Here is a 15,145-nt window from a genome sequence, read left to right as displayed (position 1 = left end):
TAATACGCCCATCGCTCTTGTTGTCAAAGTTGATGGCATTCCCTGTTTCGTCCTAGATTTCGGGCTGTTAATGTTTTGGTAATTCTCATTGCACTTATGTTTCTTCCACCATTCCACCGGCAGCCAATGATTTTTTTTTTCTGTCATTGTCCTAAAGAATGTTTTATTTTTAGTCCCTTTGGTGAGGCTGCCTTCACCTTTAAGCAACAGTATACCTAGTGTGGAATGTCCTTCGGGCTATTCTACAAGTCATGCACTGCCCCTCATGGTCCTATTCTCATTTTGTACAACTTTTTGTGTTCCATAATTCTAGAGACCTGTCAGGCTGATAGTTTGCACCTTTTATAATGGTTGTCTGTGTGTGGTCACAAGGTGTCATGAAATAAACTGCACTGGTGTACATCTGAAGTGAAATACCTGGGTTTTGTCCTGTCTCATGGTCAGAGGAAAATCTGCACTTTCTGCATTGCTGCTGTTCTGCCCCGCCCAGCTACCAAGAAAGACATGCTTACTTTTCTTGCTATGATTGGTCACTGCCGCCAATGGATCTCTGCTTGTTCCTTCTATGACCAGATTTTGAGACAGACCCTGGTTTCTGAAATGACTGCTCTTATCAGATGGACTTATGAAATGTTGGACATTTAAGATGTGCTTTGGTTTCTAGCTCAAGTTTGGGTTTTCCTGCTTATGCCCACATGTTTTATCTCTTTGTTTGGGACTATTGTAACACCATGAAGGGAGAACATGGCGGTAAATTACGCTCTGTTGCCTTTTTTTATAGTCACTCCTGTTCAAGAAAGCCCTGGCTGCTTGTGCTATTGTGGTAGAGATGGTTACTTCTCTGATCCTAGGTCACCCCATTACCCTTCATACTTTTCACGATGTCCAAGCCCTTCTTTTAAATAGGCTTCTGGGTCTCAAGGGTGAACAGGATTCTCTTCCTCTCTTTTTTCACAGCTTCCTCTGAATTTGATGCCTGGCGTTTGGCAGGTGCCCAAAGCCGCCCTTTTGGACGGACTTTGGTGCAAAGAGGGGAAACCCTGGATACCAGCTGCTAGCTCTCCCTTATTCATTGCCCAATATCATGGTATTGGTTATCGTAGTGCTCGCTCGACATTTTAACTTCTTGCTAGTGATATTTTCATTCTTGACCTTTTGCTCCTTGATACAGATATATATAGCTCAATAATTACAGCTGGCATGGTTGTGAATTGAAAATAAATTGGAAAATACAATTCCTTTCTATTGTTTTAGCTGAAATTAGGATGTTGCTAATTTAAAATGTTTTTTCCGGATTTATACATAGCCATCCCAGATCAGTTTTGGCACAGATATTTCTAATGTTTTCCACGGGTCCTCTTTATCACTGCAGAGATAGAGACGCTCCAAAGAGACATTAGCTTTATGCCTTTTTTCAAATATGAGATGGTTATGATATACATTATTTGTTGTTTTGGTTTTTTTATATCAATGTGTTTATTTGCAGAGTTAAATTCAGCCCTGCACACTTGACAGATGAAGAAATAGCTCCACGCTTAAAAACTTTATGTTTTGTCTGTGTCATGTCTACTTGTTTCAGTTTAGTGGGTACCCCAGGATACATAACATTGGCCATTTTTAGAGCTCTTTTTCCACTTCTTACTAGCCTAACTGCGCAATGTTCTTTTACTTTTAGCTTTTATATTCTGAATATAGTTTAGTTAAGGGTTATATGTTTAAGAAAAAAGTTTTACTTTATACAGCGTTTATTTCGTGGTGTTCCCTACATATGATCCATTCAGTATACATTTCTGAATACATTCAGTACATCAGTATGGTTTCTCTGAGGTGCATAATAGTTATATGCAGCACGAAAAAACATATCTTTTTGGATTGTTCAATTAAGAACCTTAAGTAAGTGAGTATTGTCGCTCTTTTGCCATGGCTATGCTAAGTGAATGAATTGGTATTGTGCATGTTGCCACATTCAGTACAGGCAACATGGTTTCTCTTGTTTTCTATTTCTTATTTGGATCACATTGGAGTACAGCTGCTGAATGATATTTGGAATGCTTTTCAAGCATTTCTTTTCAAGTACAGTGGTGCCTCACACAACGAACTTAATTCGTTCCAGGAGCAAGTTTGTTATGCGAAAAGTTCGTTATGTGAAACGCGTTTTCCCATAACAATACATGTTAAAAAAAATAATTCGTTCTGCAGCATAAAATATGCTAAGATGACATAAAAAAAGATAAATTTGTCAAAATGGTGAAAATGGTGGTCTTGCTGAGGCCAAACTCTTTGACGAGGTCACACTGTTTTACCCCACATTCACTCCTTCTAATTATTTCCCATTTCATTTCAACAGAAATCACCTTCCTGCTTTTTTTAGAAGCCATGATATATAAAAAATATTGAGTTTATCTTAAAAGGACGACTGTATACAATGAGAGAGGGCAGTTAAGCGCAGTGACTAACGACTGCCTGCAGTGCCTGCGCGGAAGGATGCAATACATCGGGAGCTCGGGCGACTTCGTTGTGTGAAACGAAGTTCGTTGTGTGAAACGAAGTTCGTTGTGTGAAACGAAGTTCGTTGTGTGAAGTTCGTTGTGTGAAACGAAGTTCGTTGTGTGAAACGAAGTTCGTTGTGTGAAGTTCGTTGTGTGAAACGAAGTTCGTTGTGTGAATCAAGACATGAAGTTCGTTGTGTGCAGCGTTCGTTGTGCGAGGCGTTCGTTATGCGAGGCACCACTGTATCTCTTTCTGTATGCACAGACATCTGGCTGTTCTCCCTTTGAGGTTCTCACGGGATGACCTTTCCCCGCCCCATGGGTAGATTTTCCCTTGATACAGGAGGAATACGTCCAAAAGCTAATTGAAATATTAGGGCTTGTTCAAAGAAACGTGTCTTGCACTTCTCCTTTCTCTCCACAGATTCCTACCCATTTTTTCCAGCCTGGTGATTATCCAGCAGCTTTCCAAGGATCGGAAGCAGACGGATTTCCCCTTTGGCCTTCCCACTACTGTGATCGTTGTGACCAGGCCCGCTGCACTCACTGAGGAGTTTCCTGTTTGGATCCACGCAAGTCGCTTGAAGAGGGTTAATCTAAAACCCCAGAAGCAAGTCTTCCCTGCGCAGATTTCACCTCCTCCAGTGGAACAACATGATGATCTCATTGCAGCATTCTACCAACTTTATCATTCTCTTACTGGCACCGCTGCTGCTAGTTTTTCTCCCTGTATGGATCATTTCTAACTGGGTCTACAGGGATGATGTGTTCTGGGTCCACGACACTTTCTGCCCATACCCATCTGTAAATGACACTCCTGCTGTAAACAGCACCCCCGACACCTCTTTGCGAACATGACGTCAAGCTGGACTACTCCCTCGCAAAGGCTGTCCTTCAATTGGAATCCAGAAAAGACCGATGCTACCCTTTGGTATAATTCCAGCAGTGTGCAAGTTGCCACCTTCTCCTTTGAGTATTGTGACATTGTGGACTGTTCATCAATTGATATCCCAAGGCTGTGCCATTGGTCCTCAGAGATTCCTAAAACTAAGGACATATATGTATATGTTACTGACTCACGTTGGGGGGATAAGTGTGCATTCTGGGGAGTGGTAGGGTGGAATATTGATACTGACTGGGCTTATAAACTAGAGAATACCCTGAAAAACAGTGGACCAAAATGGTAAATCACTGCTTACTTGTATGACCCTTCATAAGGTTGGACACTGTTATAGGAAAAGTGTTCCTGCACAAATTATTAAGCTTTCTCTTACTATTGACAACCCTAGACCTACTGATGAAGGTATGTACATTATGGACATGAGGTTTAAGGGTGGGTCTAGCTATCATCAGTTTTCTTACGGGATCTATCTACCTCCACTCATCCTCTCCCACCATTTTGTGGGGGCCCCAAAAAATACTAACCCACTGGCCCCTACATTCAATAAACTTACTGACATGATGGCTATTGCCAATCCCACTTTTGAAGATATTGTGGCTGTTGAGGTAGGGTTTTCAGAACGTAACCTTAGGTTAGAATGGATGAAATTCACTGCTGATCAACATAATAAGAGTAATTGTTACATATGTGCTCAAGCTAGACCCCATCTAGGAACCGTACATCTGGACCTCCCTCCTGGTATCCAACCATGCCTTTTTGGGTTATTTACCTATCCTCTTTGTGCACTGTAGTGTTCTAAATACCCTTTGTTGCCAGGACAGCAAAAGCTTGATATTGCCGTTATCATCTATAAGGGCAATTACACATGTCATGTTTCTAATCTGACACAGAGTAGTTTTGTAGGTAATTTACCCCCAGGTTATTGTTCTGTCTTGGCTCATAGGTATGCCCTATTGTTGCTGCATCAGATTTGATATTTACTGGCTTTATGGAGACTTTTGGCTCCCTGTTAAGCTACCCAGCCAGTGGATAGGCCAGTGCACTTTAGTTAAGGTTACCATGCTTCTGCATATTCTTTCTGAAAGGCATCCTTCCTATTCACATGGTTTTTCCTTTTATTTGTCTTGATATAAATCTGATCACATGTATACATAGATGCTATAGGGGTCCCAAGAGGGGTCCCAGATGAATTTAAGGCCCGAGCTCAGGTTAAGGCTGGGTTTGAGTTCCTTATTCCCTTTATTACTATTAATAAGAATGTTGATCGGATTAGTTAAAATTATTATAATCAGCAACGCTTTGTGAACTATTCTAGGGACGCCTTGCAAAGTATTACTGATCAATTAGGCTCCACTTCTCAGATGGTTCTCAAAATCATATGGCCCTAGATATGATTCTAGCTGAGAATTCTGAAAAATTCTCCTCAGTACTTTAAGCTGTTGTACTTTTCTTTCTGACAATATAGGTCCTCCTATGGACATTCAGAAATTAGCAGACCTCTTTGCTGAGTTCAAATGTAACTCTGATTTATTTAATTTTTGGGATCAGCACTTTAGTTGAATGCATAATCTCTTATTATTTGCACTCTTGTCTTGACTGCTCATGTACTGTGTTATTCGTATTACAGCTCCTAAAAAGACCCCTCCTTGAGAGACATACCTAGAGTATCACTCCCTTCCAGCTCATGCTGTGTATTTGTGACGTCATTTACATGACGTAAGAGGGGATTTGAAGGGACACGTATCAGAACTTTAGTAAGTGTCCTTAGGCATATGTTGTTTAAAGATGCAAAGGTAGGCCCTGTTTATCTTTCCCTTCTTTGAAGATGGTATAAGGACATCTATGTTTGTCTTTCTTTCTTTGACATGAATGTTTAAACAGAGTTGTAGTGAAGTGAATTCAATTGTTTTGTTAAGCCGTATTTACAGACAGCTTTAGTTAAGAAGCTCTGCTGGTCAAGGCTTTTTCTTACCTTTTGGACTTCAATCTCTAGATAGGAAAAATGCTGATGTGTTTAAAGTTTCATGTGACCTTACGTCACATGCCATCACATGCTGACAAACCTGATTCGTATAAAAGATGTGAAACTCATAATAAAAGACGGACATATTTGAAAGATGGTTTCTGGTCTTTAAGATGTGTCCCCAGGTACCTGACTTACATATGACAGAGACGGAGAAAGTATGGGGCAGGAATTGGGACCTGAATCCTTTTCACATCAAGCCTATATTCTAAGACAGGGTATGTATTGGATCCTCCCAGATCTCATGGAGAATGTACCAGATTGGTTATATTTAGAATGGCGGCTCCTGTTCCCATTACATTTAGAACATTTAATTAGTATAACAATGCCTAGAAGATACAAAGATAACAGAATTTTATTAGATACTTGGAAAACATTAAGATATATCAGTAATCTATCACCAGAACCAATAGCTAAATCACTAAATCAATTTATTTGGGTAAACTCCAGGATCAAGATTGGCGGATTTAAGATCGTCTGGAAACAATGGATAATTGCAGGTATATGGACATTGAATGATGTCATTTCAGAAGGATCAATGCTTAGTTTTTCACAATTGCAAAATAAATTCGGTTTAAATAAAACACAATATTTTAAATGGATGCAATTGAAGCAGGCCATTCAGGCAGGGTTCCCTGATTGGAAAGATCTTTTCTTTTTTTATTTATTTATTTATAGAATTTTACAATATTACCAAGCATATACATCTTGTACAGTAAAGTGAGATCAAACAACATACTGAACTAAATTTCCAAAATTAAAATATACCACAATTCAGTTGAAAATAAAAATAGATAAATAAGGTAATAATGATCTAGCTGATCACACACTAGTCCTCCATATATTGGATCCAAGATTTAATTTAAATAAAAAAAAAAAAAAAAAGAAAGATCTTAATACTCAATATAGTCTGCAGGTTTTATGTTTCCAGGCGGATTTTTTGGGTCACCAAGCCGCAAAATGGTATAAATTGTTATATGGATTTTTAAATAAAAAAAAGAAAAATGGACTTAGGGATATTTGGAGTATTGAGCTTGGATAGACAATTTCTGCTTCTCAATGGCCACGATTTTGGTCCTGGATATTAAGGTCTACAAGATCAGCATCTATGAATCAAACATGGATGTTCTTGTTACATAGAGTGTTATGGACCCCTACGCGCCTGCAAAAGATAGATAGTACTAGATCCAATAGATGCTGGCATTGTAGAATAGAAGTAGGGACGTTAGATCATTTAATTTTTTTCTGTCCCTGTGTAAATGCCTTTTGGAATTTAATTTGGCCCCAAATTAATAAGTTATTAGAAAATCATATAGGACTCTCATATGACACCATACTATTTGGCACTGCAATGAGAACTCAGAGTCCGATCTCAGCAAATAATAATAAGCTACTATTAATATTGACAGGAGTCGCCATGCAACAAATAACTCAAAATTGGAAGGACTATACCAAATTAAATTATACATTCTGGTGGAACTCTGTCTGTCATATATACAAAATGGAAAAAGTAATAGCGTTACAACAAGGGAATCTTCATAATTTTAAGAAAATATGGCAACCATTGACTAATTATTCTACTGATCAGATTTCTAAGCACATTGGTAGTAGATATATAGGATTGGGGAGGGATTTGTATAATTTTTGGAAATAAGAATTGAAAAAAGGGGAGGGATTTATTATTTATGATATGATGTATTGATTGTAATTACAAATGTTATGTAATAATTAATTATATTATATATGAATTAATTGCTGTAAGAATGGAAAATTAATAAATAAAAAATTTAAAAAATAAAATAAAATAATGGGCAGACAGGATGGACTGTTCAGGTCTTTATCTGCTGTCATTTACTAAGTTACTATGATTTTAACAGATTGAAAATAATAAAGTGAGTTTATCTTGGACAGGGACTATTCTCCCGGGTCCAGAATCTGCTGACTGGGAAAGTCTGCCTGGACATTGTCTACACTTGCCACGTGGGCTGCGGACAAGGCCACCAGATGCTTTTCCGCCAAGGAAAAGAGCATCCAAGCTTCCAGATTCAGCAAGGTACTCTTCGTGCCTCCCTGGCGGTTGACATAGGCTACTGCCGTCGCATTGTCAGAGAACACCTGAACTGCTCGCCGATGGAGACACTCCTGAAAGTGCAACAGGGCCAGCTGAATTTCTTGCAACTCCAGGCGACTGATTGACTATCTGCTCTCCAAAGCAGACCACCGGCCTTGCGCTGGGGCAGATCCGTACACTGCCCCCCATCTGGACAGACTCGCATCCGTTGTTAGAGTCACCCAGTCCAAGACTCTCAGAGGGAGCCCTCTGTTTAGATTCACTGGATTCAGCCACCAGCACATGCTGCTGTGGGGTGCCACTGTCCAAGGAAGTGACATACCCCTGGGGATTCCACCGAGCTAAGAGCAACTGATAAGAGGCCGAAGCTGAGCTCAGGCCCACGGAATCATGTCTGTGGTTGCCACCATGAGACACAGGACCTGCAGATACTGCTAGGCTATTGGAGCGGGACTGACAACTTGGCCTAAATGGAACTCCGTAACTTGAGCTTCCTGGAATCCGGGAGGAACACCTGGTTTCTGGCCCTGTGAAACCTGATTCCCAGGTACTCCAATTCCTGCTTCAGTTCGAGGTGGCTCTTCTTCATGTTGATCACCCAGCCATGATGCTCCAGCAGGTGCACCACTTGATGAACTGCCCTGTGGCCCTCCATTAGAGAGAAGGCTCTGAACAGCTAGTCATCCAGGTACGGATGAACTAGGACACCCTGCGAGCACAGCCACTACCACCATGATCTTGGTGAAGGTTCTGGGTGCCAAGGCAAGGCCGAAGGGCAGAGCTGCAAATTGTTAATGCTGCCTCAGCATATGGAAACACAGGAACCTCCTGTGTTCCTGAAATATCGGTATGTGGTGGTACGCTTCCGTAAGATCCAAGGAAGACAAGAACTCCCTGGATGCCACTGCCACAATGATCAAACGTACTGTTTCCATCCGGAAATGCAGAACTCGCAAGAAGGCATTCACTGCCTTCAGATCCAGAATAGGTCTCCAAATTTCGGAGCCTTTCTTTGGCACGATGAAGTATATCAAGTATCTACCTAAGCCCAAGTCTTCTTTTGGAAATGGCTCTATTGATGCCAGGTCTAGCAGCCTGCGAAAAGTGGCCCACACACGTTGGACTTTTTCTGAATGTCCCATGGGAAAAGTCAAGAAGAAATCCGATGGAGGTCGGTAAAAATCCAGCCTGAGACCCTCTCAGGGAACTTCGAAGACCCATTGGTCTGAAGTCACCCTCTGCCACTCCGGTAGGTAGGCCGAAAGCCACCCCCGACCTGAGGTAGAGGCGCCAGAGGCCTGGCGTCAGAACTGCTTCTTAGATGGGGCAGGAGGACGTTTTCATGGAGGACTGTTGTCAGGACTGGCCTCCGAATCGAGGTATGGATGGAGCTCCAAAGTGTTGTCTTGTCACTGATGAGGGCGCTGGTAGGGACAAAAATTTGGCTGTCCTGAGTTCCATGCCAGGCAAGGCTTAGAACCGGGAAGCACCATAGGCTTACAGTCCTGAACACTGGCCATGAGATCATCCAGACCCTGGACAAACAAGAGCAGACCTTTGAAAGACAACCTGCTCAGTGTAGCCTTGGAAGAAGAATCATCGGACCACTGGCAAATCTACAGCATTCGCTGAGCTGACACTGAATAAGCTCCAAGCTTAGCAAAAACCTTCATCATGCGTGCTTAAGATTAGTGCACGCTAACTCCCACGCTACGCGGAAAATACTAACGCCAGCTCTATGGAGGCGTTAACATGTAGCGCGCTAAAACCGCTAGCGCAGCATAGTAAAAGGAGCCCTAAATCTAGGACAGTGTCTGAATTATCCATATCCTGCATTGTTTTACCCTGCAGAAATATAAAGTCAGGTTGTCATTTGTTTGTTCCACTGATACCTTTTAATAAACCCCGATTTATACACTAAGCCAGTGGTTCCCAAACTTGTCCTGGGATGGGGGGGGGATAGTGCAAATCTCTCTCATGAACATTCATTGTGGATATCCTGAAAATCTGACAAGTTAACCAGATTTTCCCAAAGGAAATCCAGACCTATGGCCACACCCCCTTAACCTGTTGGTGCATCAGGACGGTATCCGCGCATGCGACGTGATGACATAGTGCATGTGCACATGATGCCATCCCGACGTCGGAAGCTTTTCAAAACCCGGACAAAGTGCCGGGTTTTGAAAAACCTTCCAGACCCCTGCACATGTCTTCAAAAGGAGGACATATCCTGGGAAATCCAGCTGTCTGGTAACCCTAGGTTAGAGACCCCCCAGAACAGATTTTGGAACCACAGAAAGCTCTTCAATCTAACAACCAATGGCATAGCTTAGGATAGCCTGGGTGGGCCCAGGCCTACCGATTCTTGCTTCAATGATGGCACCACACTGCTCTTTCCTCCTCTGAACTCCACGGCCTCCCAGCATCTGCCCTCCAATCTCTGAACTCCATCCCTCCCCAGAGTACCTTACAGGCGCCTCCAGCACCAGCAGAGATTCATTTTTTACTGCTGGCTCTGGCCCATCAGGTTTCTCTCTGTCATGCCCTGTTCTCACTGACATCACTTTCTATTCCCTGTTTAGCAAGTCACAGCAGAGGGAAGCCTGGAGGGCTGGTGCTGGCAGCAAAAGTGAATCACTGCTGGCACCAGGGATGCCTATAAAGTACTCCAGGGAGGGATGGGGTTCAAAGATCAGAGGGCAGTTACCAGAAAGCCATGGAGGAGAGATGCAAGATGAGGGGTAGGTGTATAAACCTGGGGAGGGGGGAGGGGTGGAAGGGCCCATCCAAGTTAACTGTGGGCCCATTCAAAATACTGGGTCTGGCTATGCCATTGTTAACAGCTGTTGTTATATTGCTTGTGTAAGTTATGAGCCAGTCAGTACTGAGCTTATTGTATAAAAATCAATAAAAATTATTATTATTATTATTGAATGTGTTTTAAAAATGAATAAAGAATTAAAAAATTAAAAAAAATTTACCATCCAGCCCTGCTGACTTTGTCCATTCATCTAAACTGGCTTTCCTTTGATCCTCTGGAGCAGCAGAAAGATATGTAATAAATGCAGCAGCTAGTTGAGCTCTCCGTGGGAGTGTGTCCAGTTCCTCAGTTATTTCTGCAACCTGAAGAAATTGTACCCAGAAAGCTATTTAACTAAATTATTCAGAGAAGGTTATTCTAGTTATAGTACTCAAAATATATATAATAGCAGAACCCCTAAAATATTTTTCATACATCAAATAACAGAATGATAGGAATGATAAAGAAGGGGATCACGAACAGATCGGAGAAGGTTATCATGCCGCTGTACTGGGCCATGGTGCGCCCTCACCTGGAGTACTGCATCCAGCATGAAGAAGGACACTGTACTACTCGAAAGGGCCCAGAGAAGAGTGACTAAGGTGGTTAAGGGGCTGGAGGAGTTGCCGTGCAGTGAAAGAGTAGAGAAACTAGGCCTTTTCTCCCTCGAACAGAGGAAATTGAGAGGAGACATGATCGAAACATTCAAGGTACTGAAGGGGATAGACGTAATAGATAAGGACAGGTTGTTCACCCTCTCCAAGGTAGGGAGAATGAGAGGGCACGCTCTAAAATTGAAAGGGGATAGATTCCGTACGAATGTAAGGAAGTTCTTCTTCACCCAGAGAGTGGTAGAAAACTGGAACACTCTTCCGGAGTCTGTCATACGGGAAAACACCCTCCAGGGATTCAAGACAAAGTTAGACAAGTTCCTGCTGAACCAGAACATACGCAGGTAGGGCTAGTCTCAGTTAGGGTGCTGGTCTTAGACCAGAGAGCCGCTGTGTGAGTGGACTTGCTGGGCACGATGGACCATTGGTCTGACCCAGCAGCGGCAATTCTTATATTCTTATATATATTCTTATACAGTCTAATTTCTAGAGGAATCTGTGAAGAGTTTGCCGAGTCCAGTTTGGGAATCACTGCTATACAGACACTATATGCTAGCAGAATTGCATATGCAGAAGGTAAACAAAATATGAAGCCATAAAAAACATGCAGGTAAAAACTGAAATGAAGATCTCCTCAAGAAAGCTAGATTCTATAAGCAGTGAAAATAATGGTAAAAGAAACAAATGCATTTTCTCCTGTACTCTGCTAAAAACAAACATAGACAAGATATATATTTCACAAAGTAGCACATCTCAGTACTTAAAAAAATAGTAAATATTTATTTTCTATCATTGTTGTCTATGCATTTTATTTTTCTAATTGAGCTGGTCCAAGTCTCTTTTCCACAAGTCGGTTTTCTCCTAGATTCTTTTCCAGGTTGGCCTTTCCATTTCTTTTTCATTTTCCTTTTCTGGGCTGTGGTAGAAATGGCCTTAACCCTGGGAAATACCCACATAAGGGTGAGCTAAGGCCATTTTCTAACGTAGCTTTGTAAAAGGACCCCTCATAAACTAATGTAAAATCTGTAAATGTCTAGCATCAAACCTGTGCATTCCATCTTGTATGTTCCCCATCAAGCTGATTAATTAGTACTTCTGCAGCTTTTATTATTTCTTGTGCTTTTGTTAATTCTGCCTCAAGTTTGGTAGCTTCAGTGGTTCTAGTCTGAAACCTGTAAAACAAAGTTATCAAACTTGTGATGATTTATATATATGTCAGGTCAATAACAATGAAAACAACTTTAATGTGGACATGCACCATACTCATATCTGTCTTCAGATTAATTGTTAGGTAATTACATCAAAAGACATTATATTCTGGAATAAGAGATTACATATATATTGTCACAACCCCAGCCCTAAAGCTCGGCTTGTGCCAGGCAGGGCTTTGTTTAAACCTAGGCTAGCCTTAAAGAGAGCCAATCAGTGTGACAGGCTAGACTCCAGGAAGAAGGAAAGTTCTGCATTCCCCTTTGAAACTCAGTTTACAGAACCCTGGGGAGGTGAGGATTCTGAGGGGAACAGCCTGGAACAGCCCCAACACAATGACACTAGCTCAGCTAACACACAGCTGCAGGGCTTAATGAGAAGCACTGTGAAACATAAGCAGAAGCTTCAGGTTGCCCTGCCCCCTCAGAGAACAGGGCGTGGTCGCCTCAGTGCTCTTGAGGCAGCACTAAGGAGGAAGCAGGCAGTCTGCCCTGGGTCAGCCCAGGAAGGAGGTTGTCAGGATAGCTCTACTGAACCTCAGCCTTGCCTAGATGTTGAAATGCTTGATGCAGCCCCTGTCTCTGAAGCCAACCAGTTAGCTGAACCAGAGTCCATGGAATTTGGGGACTATAGCATGGATACAGAACCTTGTGCTATGGAGGAAAGCTAAGTACAATGGTTTTGCTTGGTTGTGCTTAAGTTTGTGAACTGTTTGAGTTTGTTTATTGGAACTCGTTTGCACCTGTGTGAAGCCAGTGAGCAGTGCTGGGCTCACTGCATGGTGCCTGAAGTGGAAAACTTTAACCCAGTTTATTTTGCTGAACAATTTTGGTTTGGTGTTTGCCTTGGAACCTTAAGGGAAACTGCAATTTGGGACTTTATGCAGGGGTGATAGTGTGGGGCGAATCCACATAAGATCCTTGGGAGGGATTGTGGGGCCATTTATGGCAAACTGTTTAAAACAGAATTTAAATTAGTGGATTCAGCTACTCCCCTCCCCCACCAACTACTGCTGAGTTGGTTGGGGCCAGGCCTGCTTCAATCGAGGCCTGGGTGCAACGCTTTCGTTTTTCAAAGAAAGTGTTACAACCTTATTTCTGCCTGCTTGCTAAGGCAGATTCATTAAGACTGATTTATTACAAGTTAAGGAACTACTCACCTGTGATTCCTGGAAGGACGGTGTGGGTGTTTGTTTTAGCAACCAAGTTTTTGTTCCTGTTTGCTTTTGTCCATGGAGTAAATGGATTAAAACCTGTGCAGGATTTTGTGAAGTCAATAAATTAAGACTTTATTTTTTTTTGCTTTTGAACTTCTTTGTTCCTGACTCTTTTATATTTCTTGAGTGACTGAGAAACCAGCAGGACTTCCAACTTCTACTGGAAGCACGTGAGACGCCGGTTATTCTGGGCGCCGACCGGGGCCATTGTATAAAGCGGCACCGGCAGTGTTACAATATTCAATATTACTCTACAAGCCATAATACTCTTTACAAAATATCTGTGCACATTAAATATAGATTTGCACAGTTTTATATGCATTTCAAGTAACTAATAGCAATCAGAAAAGACAGAACATCCTGCCTGGCTATGGAGAAAGTTGTTTACTTCCTGAACAGACCTTAAATCAACATCTGATTTCTACCTATAATGAGCACTGTCAGTGTCCATTAGCCATCACAAGCTTTATTCATCTTGGACGTTACTTTACAAGACTCTATAGTGGTCCTTTTTCTAAAGCTATGGCATAAGTGTCCTTAGCGCACTGCTTACTTAGGTCTTCCTGTGTGCTAAGGCCTCTTGTGCTGCAGCTGGAAAATGGTTGGCATATCCATTTTCCCAATTAATGGACACATGCTAATTTTTCAATTGGCACATGGCGAGCCCTTATCGACACTTATTTTATAGGCAGTATGAAACCACATGTTAAACCCGTGCTAATCAATTAGCATATGGCAATGCCTCACATGCTAACTTATTAGTGCTCTCATGGCCACTCTCCACACTCAAACAAAGAAAGTTCCTCAATACCACAAACTAGGAGAAAAACTATGGAGCCCTTTTAATAAACAGTGCTAAAAAATGGTCAGCACTATCCCCAGTGCAGGCCACTTCTAGCACAATGGTAAAATGGCTCCATTTTCCATTATTCCCATTAATAGCCATGCACTAATTTCTCCATTAGCGTATGGCATAGGAACTTCCAGCTTAAATTTTTACCGTGTGGTAGATATAATGCCTGAGAGCACAGAGGATTTGAACAGCCGGTGCACCTTGGGATCTTCCCCCTGGTCCAGGGCCACTACCACTTCTTGACCGCTGTTCTCATGCAGAGGACCAGACTCTGCCAAAGAAACTTCATCCTTGGATAATAATGGCATGGAATCAGACTTTACATCCTCCCAGTTTATGTCAGACTGAACATCCTGGTCCAGTTCTGTGTCTTCATTTGGTCAGGGCACATGGTGAGGGGAGAACAGCTGTGCAACTGCATCACAAAATCTGGGGTGAAGCCTTACATTAGAGGTCTCGAGGACCCTGATAGAGAACCCCTGCAGGTTCTCCTGGGCTCTGCAGAAAACATGCATCTGCGCTTAGCCAATGCACCTATGGAGGGCTCTAAAAAGGGTCTCTTCCACTGTGATTGCACCTCCTGCAGATCCCAGAATGTACGCAGGTAGGGCTAATCTCAGTTAGGGTGCTGGTCTTTGACCAGAAGGCCACCACATGAGTGGACTGCTGGGCATGATGGACCACTGGTCTGACCCAGCAGCGGCAATTCTTATGTTCTTATGTTCCCAGCCCTGGAGAACTCAGAGGAGGTTGAGCCCAAGGCTTCCACCCCTCCCCTAAATGCTTCATCGCACATGGGACATGGACGCTCCTCAGCCGGTCATCCAGCATAAACCTGGCTTGATACAGGGGTAAGAAAGTCTGAGGAATCCAACCCTATCGATTTTAAGTAAAATTGAGGGGTTTTGAGGCAGATGGAGGCTTTAGAAAAAAAAAAATGTTTAAAATCCAAGATGGCTGCCACCAGCAAAA

The 15,145-nt window shown here is 42.3% G+C and overlaps 1 protein-coding gene across 3 annotated transcripts in view; it reads right to left on the bottom strand.

Annotated features, from left to right (window-relative positions):
• DYNC2H1 (dynein cytoplasmic 2 heavy chain 1) overlaps window positions 1–15,145 on the bottom strand; it is a 499,560-nt gene that overhangs the window by 188,136 nt on the left and 296,279 nt on the right. For all 3 annotated transcript variants that reach the window (XM_033947955.1, XM_033947953.1, XM_033947954.1), the window contains 2 exons: window positions 11,941–12,067; window positions 10,466–10,607 (listed from right to left, as the gene is read on the bottom strand). In XM_033947955.1, the coding sequence (XP_033803846.1) occupies window positions 10,466–10,607; window positions 11,941–12,067 (269 nt within the window). The remainder of the gene's footprint in view (window positions 1–10,465; window positions 10,608–11,940; window positions 12,068–15,145) is intronic.

This window comes from Geotrypetes seraphini, chromosome 6, assembly GCF_902459505.1.
Source record: "Geotrypetes seraphini chromosome 6, aGeoSer1.1, whole genome shotgun sequence".
NCBI classification, from domain to species: domain Eukaryota; kingdom Metazoa; phylum Chordata; class Amphibia; order Gymnophiona; family Dermophiidae; genus Geotrypetes; species Geotrypetes seraphini.
The sequence above is the reverse complement of the archived record's forward strand: the minus strand, read 5'-3'. Positions and strand labels throughout refer to the sequence as shown.